At 33.5% G+C, this 20690-nt stretch overlaps 1 protein-coding gene across 5 annotated transcripts in view; it reads right to left on the reverse strand.

Annotated features, from left to right (window-relative positions):
- Positions 1-20690, reverse strand: part of STAG2 (stromal antigen 2) — a 143216-nt gene that overhangs the window by 23825 nt on the left and 98701 nt on the right. For all 5 annotated transcript variants that reach the window (XM_044235382.1, XM_044235378.1, XM_044235380.1 and 2 more), the window contains exons 13-25: positions 19551-19658; positions 17655-17766; positions 15801-15918; positions 15039-15142; positions 13900-13992; positions 13675-13764; positions 12848-13051; positions 11151-11221; positions 10542-10629; positions 10372-10452; positions 8675-8767; positions 5530-5704; positions 732-871 (exon numbers count right to left, since the gene is read on the reverse strand). In XM_044235382.1, the coding sequence (XP_044091317.1) occupies positions 732-871; positions 5530-5704; positions 8675-8767; positions 10372-10452; positions 10542-10629; positions 11151-11221; positions 12848-13051; positions 13675-13764; positions 13900-13992; positions 15039-15142; positions 15801-15918; positions 17655-17766; positions 19551-19658 (1477 nt within the window). The remainder of the gene's footprint in view (positions 1-731; positions 872-5529; positions 5705-8674; positions 8768-10371; positions 10453-10541; positions 10630-11150; positions 11222-12847; positions 13052-13674; positions 13765-13899; positions 13993-15038; positions 15143-15800; positions 15919-17654; positions 17767-19550; positions 19659-20690) is intronic.

Here is a 20690-nt window from a genome sequence, read left to right on the forward strand (position 1 = left end):
CATGTGGCAAAATATTTCAAAGAGAGAATTCATTAATTAGGTTTTTGACAAATTTATTACATATTTAACTGGTGACAGCAAGGACTTAAAAAAGTTTATATTCATAATTAGTTTTTCTTTAATCCTTTCTCAAGTAAAATCTATCTTATCATATTTAGTTATATTTCATTAGTATAATTAGTAATATCTTTTCTACTACCACTTAAATATTAGAGAATCTCACAGATACTTATGAAGACTGTGAATAACACACAGTGAATCAAATCAGATTTTCAAAGCCTAAAGGAATCTTAGTTATCACAGTGGAACAGATGAAGAAAGGCAGGATACAACAGGTACTGAATTACTCAAGGTCAGGAGCTACATAGTAACCAAGCCAAAACTATAATGGCTAGATCTCCTGATATGCTACATCAAGCAGAGGAGGAACACCATCCTACTGTCTTAAACTACACCACAAAGATAAAGACTAACAGTGATAGTTAACCCAAAACATTTCCAATATTCTAAATGAAGTGAACTCAGTAAACTCAAAATGTCCATTAATGGAAGACTAGAAAAACGAAGTAATATTACAAAAAATGTTAAATTTTAAAAGAAATTTATTTTATGCTAGAAAAGTAATTTACTATTTTAAAAATCCAAAGGCAAGCAGAAATAAAAGCCAGTGTTACATTCATTTTCTTTTAAGCATTATAAAAAATAAGTTGCTGTCCATTTTCCAACTTTACCTTCATATACTGCTTGAAGATATCTGCAGCAGTATTCATCTCCACCACAGTATATACAATTAGCTTACAAAACGCTGCAAGTAAATTTCTCCTCTTGTGCAGAGCTTCAATTTTACTGGCTTCATCCTCCTGCTGACCATCTGGGAAAAAAGTTACAAACATTAAGCCATCTGTATTTTACTTCAGCCATATGTATTTTTTAATTCTTACTATAAAATACCTTTATTTTGGAGAATTTGAAAAATACAGTAAGCACATTCAAATAAAATACCAATTATAATCACTCCTAAGATCTCAGTGAATGACCAGTCCATTAATCCCAATACACAAAAGTTTTGTGAACTCAAAGAGTAAGCATAAGGCTGCGTATTGAACATGTAACAGGAACCAGTTGAGTGAGTCAGAGGAACTGATGTTTAGTGAAGTCAGGCTTAGCCTGCCTAAGGCAATCATCCACCTCCCTACTAGGATTGCTTGCCAATGAGATCTGCATATTCAATGTTCACTGGTTAAGGCCATTGGGGGCTGGGGGCAGGCAACCTCAGAAATTCTCCTATCCTTTCCAAGGATGACCCCATCCCACCTGAGCCCCAACTCTCACTGACACATACTTACTTTATATATATTACATATACTCATCAAGTCTGACCTAGGAACTATTCTGTCTTTTTAAGATAACTTCTTGTGTTTCTGCTCTGACCCATTATGTGAGATGCTGACATTCAGAGTTATCACGGAAATAGGCTTATTTCCAACTTTGTAGTCAAGGAAGCCGGACTATAGCTTCCAAGTACTGCCAAAAGACTATTTCTGATTATTTGATATTGCAAACAAAATTGTGATGAAGCCTTTTATACAAAAAGCTATGTAAAGAATTTTCCTCTGAACAAACTTTACCAACAAAATTCCTTATTAAAAGCGACCTTATTCTGATTTACATTTCTCTGGTTAGAAGTGAAGTTCAAATTTTTTGTGCATTTATTAGCCATTTATGTTTCCTCCTTTGTGAACTGTAGGGGTATACCCTGTCAGGTCTTCAATATAAGGTTCCCAATATCAGAAAAATAATTTGTAAAATAGGAATGTTCTTTAAAACAAATGTTTATTTTTACCCTACCTCTGATAATCTTCAATAACTGCTATTAAGTTAAAACCAAATTCTGAGACTAGGAATTTAAGACAGACCATAAGAAAAAGTTTTATCGCAAGTGCAGATTCCAGAACCCCAAAGACATTTGCTTAGAAACCTAAAATATCTTGTTTACTCTTTCAGAAGATTACCCTGAACATATCAACTTTTTAAATTGTCTCTGTGATTATAATGGATTTCTACACAATACTGTTACTAATCACTGTTCAGTACTACTCTCAGAAGTACACGTATGTAGAGGTTTTCCCCTACAGACTAAATTATCCAGATATTAATTACCCAGGTTTGAGCTCTGATTTTCTTTTTTTTTTTTTCACCTTTTTCTTTTAAGGTAGGGGTGTGTGTGTATATGAGTGTGTGTTAATCTCTACAACCCAACATGTGGCTCTAACTCATGACCCTGAAATCAAGAGTTGGATGCTCTTCTGAATGAGCCAGTCAAGGCACTCTGGGGTTTTTTTCACTTCTCATCAAAAACTAGCCACCTTTTATCTTGAGGGGATTAAAGAATGTTAGAGAAGTATCCAGCATACTGGGCCTTTCATATATGTCAATTGCCTTTATTATTCTGTGTTATCAGTGCCTCTAGAAGCATTCTCTTTTTCTCACCTAATGTACATGGGCTAACACATCAAATAAATAACCATGGGTCTACAACACCAGGGGTTAGATGAGAATGAAAACCAATGGAAACTCACCCTGTTGGTGGGAGAACAAAACAATACAACCACTCTGGGGAGTATTTTCACAACACGTGGTAGAATTAAGATGCACAAAGACTATATAATCTGGCAATTCCTCTCTTAGGTATGCACTAGAAAAGCATTTGCACATGTGCTCAAGCCGGTAAGTTTAAGGACATTTATTGTACACTATTTATATAATAGGGAAAAAGTGGAAAAAGTTGGATAAAGTAGTCGTGCCTGAGTGGCTCAGTTCGTTAAGCATCCAACCCTTGATTTCAGCTCAGGTCATGGTCTCACAGTCATGGAATTGAGCCCCACTGAGCCCAACGGGGCTCTGCACTTGGTGAAAAATCTTCTTCAGATTTTTTCACTTTCCTCCTCTGCCCCTCTCTGCTCATGCTCTAATATGAATAAATAAAATCTCTTTTAAAAAGGGTAAAGTGGGGCACGTAGGTGGGTCAGTCAATTAAGCGTCTGCCTTTAGCTCAGGTCATGATCCCAGGGTCCCTGGATCCAGCCCCACATCAGGCTCCCTGCTCAGCAGGGAGCCTGCTTCTCCCTCTCCCCTGCTTGTGCTCTCTTGCTCTCTGTCAAATACATAAAATCTTTTTATAAGAAAAAAGGATAAAGTAGGGTTAATTCATATTACATAATAATTCAGCAGTCAAGATGAATAAGCTAAACCATATGTCAACACTGACAAATTTCAAAAATGTTAATGCAAAAAAGCAAGATGCAAAATAAAATGTTCAACATAATAAATACCATTTATATGAGAGCTAGCAACAGAAAATAAACTATATATTGTTAACAGATACATAAACTCCTGGTATAGTAAAATTAAAATGCAAAGGCATGATAACACCAATGCAGGATAGCAGTTATCCCTAGGGAAAAATAATAGGATTGGACAGGGATACAACTGAGAGTTTCATCTGTATCTATACTTTATTCCCCCCTCTAAAAAAACTGCAACAAAATTTGACAAATGCTGATGGCAGATATGGACAAATATGTTATATTTTACATTTTTCAAAAAAACTGGAATACATTTCACTTTTAAATAGGGGGAAAAAAAGTCCAAGAAGGTAAGACTGAGCATAATTTCAAGAAGCTTCTAGAAAATTCAGAAGTATTGGCGAGCTTATTCTCATTCTAGTTCTATGGTGTAAATGAAGCAGAGGCAGTCCCCCAACTAAAACAAAAGGATTATAAAAGAAAACTGATTTTGTATCAATTTTTGGAATACAGCTAGGGTTTCCCAAGAAGTTTTAAAAACTCCTACTCGTCTTTTAGGATCCAATTCAGATGCTAGCTTATTTCAATGTTTTGACTGCCAGACCAGTTAATAGGTCCTCTACATGACCACAACAAAGTGGACATGCTTCCTTATCAAACTGCATTATAATTATTTGTGTTTAGATATTTTTTGCACTTGAATTTTTTTGAAGACTTTATCTACTTATTTAACAGACAAAGATCACAAGCAGGCAGAGAGGGGGAAACAGGCTCCCTGCTGAGCAGAGCGTCCCATGTGGGGCTTGATCCCAGGACCCTGGGATCACGACCTGAGAAGGAGGCAGAGGCTTAACCCATTGAGCCACCCAGTAGCCCCTGCACTTGAATTCTTTTTTTTTTTTAATTAAACAGCTTCAGTTGTGTGTGTGTGTGTGTGTGTGTGTTTCATGTCTTTTCATGTGTCACTCATTTGTACTTCATTCTCTAGGGTGCACTTGAATTCTTAAAAGGAACGGTCTCATTTTTTGATATCCACAACATCTACTTCCTGACCAACAAATGTCAAATAAATGTTAAAAATAAAAGTGTGACTAAACCATCAACTCCAAATAAAAGGTAAAAAATTTTAAGTATATAAACTTTAGTACACGGACTTTTGACAACTGTTTTTGCTACTCTAGGTTTCTCAATTCTCTTCTGGCTAAGTTTTAAATACTTAATAACAAGCTCTTATTGAAAATAAGCTACAAGTCATTTCTAAAATTATATGTATTTAGAATCTAATTTGCAGTGGTACGTTAGTGTATGTATGGAGATTCACATATACTGATGTTATATTTTTTTAAAAGATTTTTTTTATCTACTTATTTGTCTGTTTACCAGAGAGAGTGAGCACAAGCAGGGGGAGCAGCAGGCAGAGGGAGAAGCAGATGCCCCGCTGACAAGGAGCCCAATGTGGAACTCAATCCCAGGAACCTGGAATCATGACCTGAGCCAAAGGCAGATACTTAATTGACTGAGCCACCCAGGTGTCCCTATAATGATGTTATATTGTACTTCAAATTAAGACCAAACCCAGAAAGAAGCCACCCAACACTTTTTTCCATGACCTCTTATTTAAGTAAGACATCTGCTGTATGTAATTAGGGAAGAAAGAGTAACTTACCACTAGGGAAGACTGGTGAGATTATTTTCCTGTGAACATTCTATACTGCCCCAGACATTTACAGAACAATTTCAAACATCTTCTAACACTGAGAAATTACAAAGTTTAATAACCCCCTCAAAATATGAAAACCTGTGTTACAGAAGTATACAACAAAAATGTCACTTAAAGAAATACTTTATTCTGCTCTAACTACCTGAAAACTGGTTATTACCAATAACTAAGGGGAAGAGGGACTAAATTTTACTGAGTACCTATTTCATGCCCAGGCACTGCACAAAGTCACTTTCCTCAATTAATTCAGACAGTTCTGTAAGGTAGCTACAAATTAGAAAAATAGGCTTGGGCTAGTGAGAAGCAAAGATCTGACTCCAAAGCCTATGCCCTTAGATATCACCATGTTTCTAGACTATTACAAAAATTAATATAAATGTGCTGGAACATGCACTTGTTTCATGTTTTCAGAATAAAATATCATATATCACAACACTTTACATCACTGTTACTTCAATTTATGGTGGATGCAAAGACTTAACAAAAAGATGCCAAAAAAATTACCTGCACTATTGTTATCATCATCCTGTTCAATGAAGACATGATCCAGAATGAAGCTGAGCAACTCAGATTGCAATGAAGAATCAGGGGTGTAAACTAATGGCTCTAACATGTCGCGCCCTCCTGACATAATTTGATGGCTGAAGATCATCAGAATATCACACAGAATAGTGAAGGCCTATTAAAAAAAAAGTACAGTGTGCTATAATCCAAGTTTCTCACCAACTGCCACAAGTAACATATATTTAACACAGAAACAGAACCCAACTTCTAAGAAAAATCAGTGTATAGTATTTTCTTAAGTTTTTAGAGCTGAGGAATAAAATTTCTGTAAAAATGATTTCTAGTATTTGCAATCATGCTTTACTAACTGCAAGGTAATTTCATTAAGTATTATTTTTAACAACGTTAAGTGACTTGTGTACAATATATTAACACTACCAAAACATGCAGTCAGGACTCAACTTCAGGTTTTCTGACTCCAAACCCCACTCTCCAGTATATGACAATACCTCATGGTATACATCCCTAAATAGGGAATAACATAAACTTGGTACCATTCCTTTCCTCTATGAAGACAAAAACATACCAAGGAGATCAACTATCTCCCAGAAGAGAGATCACAAAGTCCTTGGTACTTTTTAAATGCTCTCATTCTCAGTATGTGTAGTGATTAAGTAGGGGAAAAAACCACAATAAACTATGTGCCTGCTTAGGTACTCATCTGACAAATCCAATAATATCATAATAAACATAAAGCCAAAGTTGTATCTCAAGAAGCTTATAGAAAACTCTGCCAGGAGTTTTAAATGGATTCAAACATGGTAAAAGTTTTCAGAAGAAAACTGGAAATTTTTAATTATCTGTTATGAACGGGTAACAAAAATAGAATTTAGCAGTCACAAAAATCAATAGCAAATTACATTAAAGGAATTACATTTAAATTACTGCTAAGACAGGTTAACACAGAGCACAAAGCAGATCTCAATAATGTTTTCACCTTCTTAGAACTAACCACATTTACTTCTTCTTCTTTTACTTTATGCTTTTACTTCTTTCAGTTTTTCCTCATTTTACTATGATAGTAGTCATTTACACCCATCAGGATATCTGATTTTACAAAAACTTTCGCAACATACGTGGTAAGAAAAAAAGAGTGATAAGCATGGTGATATTGACTAAAAAAGTAAACTGGCAGGTCAAGTGAATTGACCAGGACAAGAATTTCTGGAAGCTCTTAGGAAGACTGACACACAAGGTATTTCATGACCAAATAATTAATTGCCAAGGACTGAAAAACAGATTAAATAGGAGGTCACATATGATAACCCATAAGAAATTATGTTAACACTTTAATAGGGAATATTACGCTCAATATCTTGGTGGCATATGAAAACAAAGAGGAATACTTCATGTTATTAATTTTGGATCAATCTATACCTCATTAAAATCTATCCTAAGAGTTTAACTCTAAATTGAATTTACTATATACGGAAATTTTTGTTCCTTTCATGTGAACTATACAGATGAAAATTAAAATTTCCAAATCCTTTATTGCTACAATTCAAAACTACATACTTAACACTGGAGAATTTAGCAATGTAGTAATTACAGGAATATACTTCATACTTTTGCAAGAAAAATGTGGAAGTCAGTTACTGGATCTTGGCCATTTAATATCTTCTAATTTATTTATGCCTAAGCATACAGGTATGGGAGTGACAAATGGGAGTTGGAAGAAAAAAATAAAAATTAACAGCTGGATAATAAATGTGAATTTTTAACTATAAAACTCTAAAAGTATTTCACTGAAATCAGTTTTGATACTTTAAAATAAAATAAAATACAGACAAGGGACACTCACAAAGGTTGAAGGACTTTACTAATCGCTTTATAGCTGGATGACCATATCTGAATTGTTTTCATAGTAGCTTTAAGAAGGACGGGACTGGAAGAGACTATGCTGAGTGAAATAAGTAAAGCAGAGAGAGTCAAGTATCATATGGTTTCTCTTACTTGTGGAGCATAAGGAGTAACATGGAGGAAATTGGGAGATGGAACAGAGAAGTGAGTTGAGGGAAACTGGAAGGGGAGACGAACCATGAGAGACTGTGGACTCTGAGAAACAAACTGAGGGTTTTGGAGGGGAGGGGGGCAGGGGGCTGGGTGATCCTGGTGGTGGGTATTATGGAGGGCACATACTGCATAGAGCATTGGGTGTGATGCATAAACTATGAATGCTGGAACACTGAAAAGAAATAAAATAAAATAGAAAGAAAAAGAAGTATACCCTAATTTAAAATGAGTAGTAACCCCAAAAATTAAAAAAATAAATAAATAAACAGTCTCCAACAGAACACAAACTGTTAAAAATAGCACTTCTGATGACGGTTGGGGCTCTCCCCCAATATGCAAAGGTTAAACAGAATGAAATGGTCAAAAAAAAACCTTGAAATCACCATAACCACTTTGACTGTATCATTATTAATATTTTTTATGATTATAAAAATGTCTTCTCCATAGAAGCATTTAAAAAGCAATTGTACAAAAAAGCTTAATCCTCTATTAGGGAATTAAAACTAAATAGGCTCTCAGTCCCAGGATTAGAATTGATTTTACAGATGGGAAAACTACCTATGACAGCAGTTAACAATGTATTTCCACAAAGAGAGCATATGAAGTAGGAAGATAACACTTTGAAGGCAGGGGAATGATTAAAATGTTTATTTCAGACAAAGTCCACATAACACAAAAATAATGTGCACAGTCAGGATGGGCAGGAATGTCAATATCTATCTGATAATATTCTCAGAGATGACAAAACCATGTGGACCCGTTGCCCTCCCTGAGGCATACTTCACTTGTTAAGTTCAAGAATAACTTATGTAATTTCATACATCTAATTTGTATATATGGGCCTGTTTACCAAGTCATAAATAATAACACAGAATAATTTCAATGAAGGTAATCTATAATACAATCTATAAACTCTATATGAAATTATTAATCTTTTTTACTATCATATACATGGACAGATATAAGACATTTCTGCTTTGTTCAACCTCAGTATTACTTAAATTTTCTGTATTAGTTCAGATATTTATTAAGGGTTGCTTACAAAAGATGGCTACCTATGGTAATTACTAACCTGTTCCTTAACAGTAGTATTCACGTTGGTCAGGTAATGCTGACATATCTGACAGAAAACCCTCATCTGTTTCTTTAAACGCAGCAAGTCCTCCTTAAAAAATTTAACATGAATAAAAAAAATTAAATTAAATTAAAAAAAATTTAACATGAACAATTGTATAAAAACCTCATTTAGTACTTAACATACTTCAAATTACATAAAATATTATGATATATTTAACTATACTGACTCCACTTATACATTAAATTCTTTAGTATTTATAAGAAAGAAAAAAACCCAAATTAGACCTTTTTTTAAAAAAAATAACAACAAACTACAGGCTTAAAAATAACAGGTATATTACTGCATAATATCCAAAGTGGGCTGGGTCCTTTAAAATGAGAAAACCTATTATGACTGTATATGGCTATCTTTTAATGAATCTACTACCTCAGAATGCTTAGAGAGTAAAGATTAATGCTCCATCCTTGTTTTGTAATTTGAAGCATAGCCAACTGATGAACAGAAGAAATTAATTAATAAAAAAGACAGCATCTTTCAGTTGTACTTTTTAAAGAGATGGAAAATCAGTTTTGTAGTATTACTCCAATTTAAACAAATTTTAATGTCTTGTAAACTTATATTAAAATGATAAAATCTTTTCCTAAAAACAGGTTTAACTTGATTGATTTGGTAAAGAAAACTTAACCAAGCTTCAGAGTAATTTTGTATTTAGTATCATTCATTTTCACCCTTTCCCCTCTACTCAAAATATAATCTTTTCCCACTTTAGTTTTTATTTCAATGCTTTTGACTTAGATGAGCAATCAAATTTGGTTGTTGTTCCTGCTATAAGCTTGATATTGAGTTAAATGAATTTCTTAGCTGTCTGACAAAAAATACACTAACAACAATACTGAATTGCTTTTTCAAGGGGAAAATACCCATTTCTTGCTCTTTAAAAGCTCACAGAAATTCTAAGCATTTAAAATTATTCTGTGATTTTACACAAAAAATACTTAGTATCAAGACAATTGTTTTTGAGGAAAAAAGCTATGAACAACGAATTCTCTATCTCCAAGATATTACATAGTACCTATAAAAATGTACCTGAATAATCTTTACGGCTTTATGTACAGCAAGTACAATCTTTTTAAGTTTCCAGTTTACAAATAAAAAAAGACAAGGGGCACCTAGGGTGGCTCAGTCAGTTACAGATGAAAAAGGCAATATTGTTTTGGTTCAATTACTAAACAAAGTGACTTAAAATGAATTTGGAACATCAGTAGAAAGATCCTGCATATGAAAAACGTGATCCCAAAACAATACTGAGGCGTAAGAAGATCTAGGGGCAGCTGGCTTGTTATCATCAATTTATATAATGCAATAGCTGTAAGCTTGTTTCGAAAGCTCTTGATCATAATTTACAAAATCTGTATTTCTATATGTTCTCAATACTTTTGAGAACATGAAAATATATAAATTATGCCACCTTAAAATGTGAAATTTTTAAATTTAAAATCATACCTTGAAACATATTAATGTTCTTTCACTGAATATACATCAAACTATAAACATAACTTTCTAATGGTACACATGCCTAAACAGTAGTTTAGAAATAAGCAAGACTTTACCAAAACTGATCTCACTGAAAGTTTGCTGAAAACAGTTAATGATATTTAATGTAATAAGAACTCCACTGGACTACCACAAACCTTTGTAGAGCTGCTTTCAGTTATCTTTGCAAGCTGCCAAAGGATTACATAGTGAGTACACTGCAGTGCATGAATAACTATCTGTAAAAAGAAGAGAATACAGTTAAAACTAAAAAGTCCCAAGTATTCATTCTCAAAGTTAAATACGTAACTTGAAAGTAAATAAAAACCTGCTCAGGCATGTCTCCATTTTCAATTCCGGTTTTCAACAGTTTGTAATTACAAGCAAACAAATCCCACTTTGAAAGATCATGGGCACTGTAAAAAAGAATCAAGTTTTATTTAAAAGTTAAGCTTAATCACTTTTATTCTGGACTTGAATGTTAACAAAATGCTGTCGAAGTAAATATAGCAAACTTTGTAACATGCACCCACAACAACAAAATAATTTATTTTTTTTAAAGTATGCTGGTTGACAGTCTATCAATTATTTCTCACTTCAAAACATGACTGTCACTACTCTTTATATGTAAGCACAAGAAATCTAGCAGAACTGGGACACCTGGGTGGCTCAGCTGGTTAAGCATCTGCCTTTAGCTCAGGTCATGATCCCAGCATCCTAGGACAGAACCCTGCATCAGGCTCCCTGCTTAGCTTCTCCCTCTGCCTGCTGCTCCTCCTGCTTGTACTCTCTCGACAAACAAATAAATAAAATCTTTCAAAAAATATTTAAAAAAAAGAAATCTAGCAGAACTGATAACATTATAACACTAAAACATGCACATTGGTTTTGAATTTGCTACAGTTTTAAGAAATCAGAACATTAAAATTCAACTTACTTATGAAAAGCAGTGATTCTCTTCAATGTTGACAATACCTGATATGCATCATCTTCATCAGGTTCTTCACCCTATGAATATCAATTATATATAACATTAAATCTTAATAACCACCAAGTGAAAAATCTCAGACTATCACATTGGTGGTAACACCTTGAAAAGAAAGAATAGCTTAATACCACAAATTAACTCTGTCATTCAATACCTAGATCTGTCCAAATTTAAAGCAATATGGCTGGAGTAATGAATCAACACAGTCATCATCACAGGTACATTACACCCAAGAGATAAACACTGAATGACATTCTCCCCTCTCTTTGGAAGTAATCTTGACCCAAACTATGAAGACATTTAGTCTTTCACAGTAAAAAATGTATTAGGACTATAAAGAAAAAAAACAGTAAAGGATAAGCAAGAGATCACAAAAACAACACCTAAAAGACAAAACCTTAATGAAAGAAACATAGTGCCCAAGGAAGACATACCAGACCAGTAACAATTTGGATAAAACCTTCTGAATAAAGAGTAGATATGCATAGTCCTTCCTGGATATCAATTTTCCAATTGAGAGTAACTTAAGTTTTTGAAAAACTTAGGAGTCTTGCTGCATGAAACTTGTAAATTTTTCTAAACACTACCAAATATACTGTACTGAACCCCAAGTCTCAAAACATGCTTATTTCTAAACATGGTTTTTCTACATTAATAAACTTAACTAACCCACTGCTTGATTTTAAATTAACTTGTCCTAATCACAATCATATCTAGCCAAGAGTAGAGCCATCACATTTTTAAACTAAGAATGTGATCACTGTACATTAACTTATTTCCACAAACTACCAGTTAAGCAAACTTAGTAAAAGCATGGACTGTTACACAAAAAAGAAAGCTTAAGAAGCAATTATTAAAAGGAAAACTGAAAATTACACTGTTCATATGATTTTTACAACATTAATGACAAAACTGATGTGAAAAAGGCTAAATGTATTGAGAATTATGACTTTATTTTAATGCAAGTCAATTAAACTGTTAAGTACATACTTCTTTTTTACTATGTTCACTTAGCCACTATACAGTACATCGTTAGATTTGATGTAGTATTCAATGATTCAGTAGTTGCATACAACACCCATTGCTCATCACAACATGTGCCCTCCTTAATCAAAAAAGATAAAAGTAAAAAAACTGAAAGTGTATTTGAGTGCCACACTTTAACTTTCTTTGGAAATATTAATAGAACAGAACACAGGAAATGACAAAATCAACAGTGGCTCTAACAGCAATTTATCAAGGCTTAACAATATCAAAGATTATTACCTTTCCTTACTAACACTGCAAAACAGTTAAGAAACAGCCTACTTTTTGAGGCTAGATAGCCACAGTCTACTCTCCTTTTCTGTTTCATTTACACTGTGTTGCCTAACAGCCTCTAGTTCAGCTAAACTCTGGTAACATCTGAAATCATTTCTTTAAAGTTAAAAAAGTGTAAGGGGTATTAGTTTTGCTTTTACCTTCTCCAAGTCACAGATTCTTACCACCTTCCCATTTTGGTGGAAGAGTAACAGTAGTATGATGAATCAAAGAACAGAGTATCTGAATATTTTTCAACATACTGCTAGGGACTATCACCAGGAATGGTGACTAATTCAGTTATTAAAGGGGAGGGACCCAACTGACAAAATACTTTTAATATATACCTCTTGCAGAAAATCTTCAAGAAGCCGGTTAAATTTATCTGCCAACTCATCTATCAGTTGACTTCTTGAAATATCTACCCTGTTGAAGATTGTGAACTCTTCATTACAGAGTGCATGGTAAGTTTTAGAACATGCTTCCAAAACATCTGTATCTGTGTGCTTCTCTACAATATTCCGGATCTGTCGTAGTAAGGCATCCAAATGCTGCAAAATCAAAGTTTTTTTCATTAAAACTAAGGTACATATTAGAAAAAACTAAGGTACATATGATAGGCACAGAAAGCCTATACTAACTTGGTGTAAAGCTTCAAAAACAGTAACTCTACAAGTAGGGCATACATTTCAGTGTGTTTTCCTATTCGTGGTAAATAAATACACTGACCCAACCATACTTATTTCCTCAGCTTTAATGGGAACAATATTACCAACCCCATAGGGCTTTGGTAAGAATGTTAATACAAAGAATTTATATTCCTGGATATATTATGTAAGTATCTATATTCCTGGAACACAGTAAAAGTCCTTACTAAATATTAACTGATTTCATTTTATAATTATTATCCACTTACCTACACCCAATCTCCATAAATCTCTCAGATATAATCAAATAATGGCTAGGAATGAGGGCACGGGTATGGGTATGAATCAAAGGGAAGCCTCATTAATACCATTCTCTAAATCCAACTTATAAAAAACAAAGAAGATATATAAAATGTAGGTTTCCTTTAAAATTAGAAGTTTCAAAAACATAAAGAAACAATATGATGGGACAAACTAAACTAGTAGTTTTTCTTCAAGGTTGTTTTTATACAGAGAAAACATTGTACCTTTTCTAATCGTCCAGTGGTATATATTTCCAAATCAAAATATTGAGGCAACTGCAACAAGTTAGTCACCTTTTCTGCATCTATAGAATACTTTGAAATAAAAAAAATAAATCATGTCAAAACATCACAATAATGTTAAGTAAACATCATGATAAAAATCGGTTTGACATTTCCAAACAAAACCCATTAATTTCTTAGGAATACTCTTCTATTATACAAACTTACCTTAGCTAATAACTGAGGAAGGGCCACAGCAAAAAGTTCAGTGATTTTTGTCCTGTCATCCAACTGGGTCTTCTTCTCCTTTGCTGTCAGCACCTAAAGCAATACAATGATACTTCTAAGCATTTATTAAACCTAATAACACCGTTAGGTGCTCATAAGACATACAAAATAAGTAATGAAACTACAGTTTAAATGAAGGACACTAGAATTTCTACCGTAAAACATGAAACCCAAAAGTAACAATTACTTGCACAGTATTTTTTAAAAGCCACCTAAAATAACAGCACCAAAAAAAAAAAAACCTCTCTAAATAGTTCTAGAGGCAAAATCAGTACCCAATTAAACTAACCAATGCTACCATTAGACAAATAAGTCAACAGTTAGGAACAGGAAAAATTTAGGAGCTTATACAATAATGGGACTGAGTAGCATTTCAGCCTATTCTAAGCTGTAGGCCATGATGCATGGATTATGAACTCAACATGAATTCACTTAGGATAGCATGAATTCTATCATCAATTAGAAAAAGAAGAAAAAAAACAGAAAACAAAATAAAACAGAATGTGTCACATACCATAAGTATTATTTGAAGAACTTTTGTTTCAATTATACACAAACACACATATATAGAGGTGTATACTATGTGATAAACCATGTATTTTTATGCCTCATAATCAAAAAGAGCTTCAAAGGTTGTGAAATTATTGGTCTACAATACAAATATATGTGAACTTTGTAGTGATGAATTAAAATATAATCCAAGGAAATAGAAATTTCTCCATTTTGATGAATAATTATGTTTTAATTCCTTATTTTTATTAAAAGAAAAAGCAAATCTATAAGTAAACCAAAATGCAAAAATGCACCATTCTAAAATGGTAAGCTATATTAAGTCTTGAGAGAAGTCAATCACTTTATCTTCTATAGTAACTAACAAAGTATCTCAAGGAAGGAACTCAGAATTTCCCAAATTGTTAATGCTTTAAAATTTATGTCTAACATATACATATGGGCAAAGATCACCTGAAAAATAAAATGTTAAGATTCAATAATTTGGCTTTATAGTTATATGCAAGAATTTTAAAAATCCTATCAAAAGGAGAAATACACCTTAGAATAGTAAAACTATACCAACATACCCTTTTTCCTGTCCCTCTTCCCACAGGGGGATGACATTCAGCTGCTTGTCTAATGGTACAAAGCATTATTTCAATCAGAGCACTCTCTTGTCTATCTGTTAGTGCTGAAAAAAAAAATCAGAAAGAATTACCCTTTTTATTTTTTCTCTATATGTTACTTACAAGTATTACATAACAATCCTGCCTGTGACAGAATCTGACTTAATGTACTAAAGAAAATCCCATTACTGTATCACAGCTAGGATGAGAATTAAACTTTACTGAACAATACAAATCTGTGTACCACTGGTCCACAATTTAACCCAAGAAAACATGAACAGAGATACCACAAAATTTTTTTAACAACTCAGTACTGACAGCAAGTACATTTTTCTTCATAATATTCATGTATATGAAAACAAAATTATTCATGTAAATTTTCAATTACTTTTTTTATAAAGATTTATTTGAGAGAGAGTGGGAAAAAAAAACACTCACGCAGGGGAAGAGTAGAGCGTAAGGGAGAGATTCTCAAGCAGACTCCATACACAGCCCGAGGCCCAATCTAAGGACCCTGAGAAAGTCATATGCCCAACCGACTTAACCACCCAGGTTAAGTTAACCACCAGGTTACGTTAACCACCCCTCCATTACTTTTTAGTGTATGTGCTGCCAAAGCAAGCGCTCTCAATTACTTTTTAGTATTAAAGAGAAACAAATGGAGTAAACTCTATTTTTAAAACTGACTAGGTAACAAAACACCATAATTAAACATCCATTTACCTTCTTCTCCACTCAGCGGCTCCTCCAGCAACAAGCTATTCATACATTCCCAGTCTTTCAGTAGCTCGGTAGCGCAGTCCCACATGCTATCCACAAGGTATGCTGCATGCTCATGTAACTAAAATTTAAAAAGACCAATGCGCTCTTAGACAAACAGCATACTAGCCTCAACTCAAAAGAATGGAAGCTTTGCTGGCACCATGTACAAACTCAAACAGTAATCTGGTTTTTTAGGTCAAATGGAAAAAAGAACAAAGAAGAAACTGCCTTAGCTTGCTGAGTATAAGTAAACTCACAATAATTATTACAAGAAAATTAATTCTGAAAAAATTATATGCATGTATATTTAGTACCCATTTGGACTCAATACTATATGAGTTATCCACACTAATTTATAAAACACATTGTTAATTTAATGGGAGTAATTATGGTTACTTAAACATTTTTTAAAAATTTACTTATCAATTCAATATATAAGCATATTATTTCTCTTCATTTTGTGAAGACTAAAAGGCCCTACAGATTCCCACCTTGTTTCCAGGGACTATCATTATAATGATACCAAAACCTATCAAAGACATTACCAATAAAAAAATATGGAGGCCAACATCTAACATGAACAAAGAGGGAGTATCCTCAAAAACTTAGCAAAATGAAACCAGCAATATATAGAAAGGGTAACAGATCATGACTAAGTAGGTTTTATCCTAGGAATTCAAGGTTGATTCAACAGTAAAAAAACTAGTCAACATTATTCAAATATTAACATAATGAAGGATAAAATATTCATCTCAATAAAATAATCATCTCAGAACAAGTACTGGACAGAATTCAACATCATTCATGATAAAACTCAACAAAAGGGATAAAGGAAAACATTCTCAAAATAAATAACTACACCATGTTATTTTCATGGTCACATGAAAATGGTCTTATTTAGTTTACCATGTGAACTATTAGGTTCACCATGTGACCTATAACTAAATAACAATGTAGAAATACTGAATGCTTTACCCCTAAGATCAGGAACAATCAAAAGATGTCCACTCTCACCACTTCTATTCAACATTCTACTGGATGTTTTAATCAGTTCAATAAGGCCAGGGGAAAATGGCACAAATATAGGAAAGGAAGAAGTAAACTGAACATTATTTACATTATTATAGATAATCCCAAGGAATCTATTAAAACCTTACTAAAATAAGTGAATTTAGGAAAGATACAGATGCAAAAGCCAACTATATTTCTATATACAGAAAAAAAATTTAAATTTAATTAAAAGACCCTAAAACTGACTGAGTAATACATAACATGAACACGAAAAATGTTATGTTGGATCCTCTCAAATTCTGGTTAACAGGCAAATTTTCAATCTGAGGGAAACCTAGAAGAGCTGAGGTTAAATGTAAATCCCTACCTTCAACAAAAGTTTAAAAAGGAGGTACCAAATACTGAGAACAAAGCGCAAGGTCTATATTAACAGTTTCGCATGAAAAATAAAGAGTTTTACATGGATTAGCTCAATGTTACCTGAGAAATGATTATCCACATTTTTACAAAGAAAATGAGACTTAGAAAGATTAAGCAACTAAACCAGTTACACAAGTAAGTAGAGGAACACAATTGGTAATAAGGTCTTTCTGACTCCAAAATTCATACTCTTAGTACTATACATATATCCCATTATTTGAACATCTTACTACAAGAATGTTTCTCTAAATTTTGTGTAATGGGTACAACTTTATTCTATCCAAGATTTACTATGATATATGGAAGATTTTAAGATGTACGTCATTTCAACCCCTTCTCCAAACTGTTCTGAACTTAAGTACAAAATGAACAACATCAACTAACCTCACTTTCCAGAAAGAAAAAAACCAATGTCTTTACAAGGTTAGCATTTGGACCTTGTCGCCCCCTTCTTTTCATCATTCCATCGTCCTCTGGATCTCTACGACTGAAGAGCCTATGATCAAGGAAAATATTAACTTTTAAAACAAAAAAAACCATTATTTCCTAATTTTAAAAAACAGTTTGGATTCTATATTTAAGCATCTAATAGAATAGAGTAAATGGAGCCTGGGTAGGTATTCTCCAACATGATACCCAAGTAAATAACAGTTATAAATCCTTTTCATTTCATACTTAATGGTACTTCTAGGTCCTCTTCAATTAACTTCTCCAGTTAATTTCATGGAGTTATGGCTTCTTTCTTTTTTTAAAAGATTTTATTTATTTATTTGAGAGAGGGCAAGCGAGCAAACAAAAGAGCACAAAAGCAAGGGAGGGGACATGAAGAAGGAAGAAGGAGAAAGCAGGTTCCTGGCAGAGCAGGAAGCCTACTGCAGGGCTCAATCCTAGGACCCTAAGACCAGAGTCCCAGCCAAAAACAGACACCCAACTGACTGAGCCACCAGGCACCCGTGGATTTTTTTTTTTAATATTTTTATTTATTTGATAGAGATCACAGGCAGAGAGAGAGAGAGAGAGGAGGAGGAAGCAGGCTCCCTGTCGAGCAGAGAGACTGACGCGGGACTCGATCCCAGGACCCCAAGACCATGACCCGAGCCGCAGGCAGAGGCTTAACCCACTGAGCCACCCAGGCGCCCCTGGATTATTTCTTTTTAAAAATATTACTGCATTTTACGCAACTATTTCCTTTTGTAAAGTTATTACACTAGCCCATACCATTTATGCACATTAACCTATGAATAGTCATCTCTTTTAAACTGAACATATATTTTCCTTCTATCTTTCTTGCACAATTATCTCAAAGTGTGAATACAGTGGCATCTTTCTATGGATACCACGGTGGTTTTTCCTTATAAATAACAAAGAAATACCACTGGATAGCAATGAATAGAAACTGGACTATGAACATTTTACATCATGTACTCTAATAAATGCTACCCCACACGCATTTTAATAAAATCCTACCAGAAAGATACAGTTTAGTCCATGTGGTTCAAACTGTTCTCTTTATTTTTTGTTTAAAGAGAAACCGTCTTTTCTTTTTTTAAAAGGTTTTCTTTATTTGAAAGATAGAATGAGAGAGAGAGAGAGCACACAAGCAGGGAGAGGAGAGGGGCAGAGGGAAAGGGAGAAGCAGATTCCCTGCTCAGCAGGGAGCCCAAGGCTGGGCTCAATCCCAGGATCTTGACCTGAGCAGAAGGCAGACACTTAACCAACTGAGTCACCCAGGTACCCCATAAACTGTTCTCTTTAAAAGCCATTACATAACATTTGCCGAATGTTTTCTGTGGTCGGATATTCACACTGCTATCCATACTACTTAATCTGAAGTGTTATACCAACATAAAAAGGACTATGGGGTTTTAGGGATTCTTACATCAAACTCTATCAAACACATAAAGCAAAGCCCTTTAATATTTTCTAAAGCAAGCAATAAGACTTAAGACTAAATATAATAGGGCAAGATTTAGGAACGGACATTGGCAAAAACAATAAAAAATTAGGAAAGGGTCTTAGCATGATGATTTTTATATACTTTGTATGATTTTATATATTTTATTCATTAAAAGACATTTCCCTTTGAAGATTTCATTTACACAAATCAAGTAAATTGGAGAACTGAAACCTCTGAAGGAAAGAGTAAAATGTGAAAGTTTCTACTTGACCAGCATGAATAGATTTTTTTAATGAATTATATATATTTTTAATATTGATTAAAGTATAATAAATTATGGTCATAAAAGTATATTTTAAAGAATAACAAAAATGGAGGTTTACTTTTTGTAGAGAAATTCCCCAGCTGCTACTGCTACTGGCCGGTGAGCTGAATAAACCAGATGGTAGACATTTTCACAATCTTCTGCAGTAAGAACTTCTTCACTACTCCTAAAAAAAAAAGAAAGAAAGAAAAAGAAAGAAAAAGAAAAAAAAGAAAAGGCAGTAGCAGTTTCAATGACTTAACTTTAAGGGTATTGAGTACAATGATCCATGCTCATACATTAAAAAATAATACGCTTTTCACTAACGTGTGTTTAAAAAAATAGACTTCATTTGATTATCATCTGTCAGTAAAAGCAAGCCCTGATAAAAGAGCTGAATATTTTGTCAACATCTAAGATCAATGGGAGGTAAAATGAGAGTGAATACCAAAATTCAAAAATATCTGCTGAAAAGAAGTAATAATGTGACAAGGATATTAAAGAGAAAGGTAGACAAAATAATATAAACTAATGTAAAAAAAATTAAGTGGTGGCATTCTAAGAGCTTAGAGTTAATAATCACAGAAAACACTATATTTCACAGTAATATTAACAAGATAATATCACATTAAAATATACTAACAGCCCAATTATCTCACAATGATAAATACTTCATGCACCATGTACTGAACACCATATGAAGAAATGCAAATGGTTTTTTGAAATAATCAAAATTTAAATGCCGAAGACCTTTAATTACAAACTACCACTAGAAAAATCTTACTGAAATGTACTGCTCACTTTCCTGATCTTACTTTAAAAAAACAAAATAAGCCTAATAAAATCTTCTTGGTAAATAAAAGTCATTATTAGGCCCATCAACCACAGTACCCAAGGGTAAACGTTGTCGAGTTCTTCCCTTACAGACTCTGCTTTCAGGGTCCTGGTGTCTCACAGCTCTTTACCCCCTAATATGCTTTCCGTCTGCTGTGAAATAAACAACCTAAGTTTTTAGCACTCTATATAAATTGAGAACCACAGGACCACCACCAGCAAAAAAGGTCTAAAGTACATTAGATGGTTAGCTGAGGAGCTCAGATCCTTTTTGGTTTTCTTCTCTTTTTTTTTTCCCCCCTTTTTGGTTTTCTGCTATGTCAAGGTTTCCAGAAGTCTGATGTCTAAGGAAACATTACCTCTTTTTGAGAAAAATAAAACCAAA

This window comes from Neovison vison, chromosome X (genome assembly GCF_020171115.1).
Source record: "Neovison vison isolate M4711 chromosome X, ASM_NN_V1, whole genome shotgun sequence".
NCBI lineage: Eukaryota > Metazoa > Chordata > Mammalia > Carnivora > Mustelidae > Neogale > Neogale vison.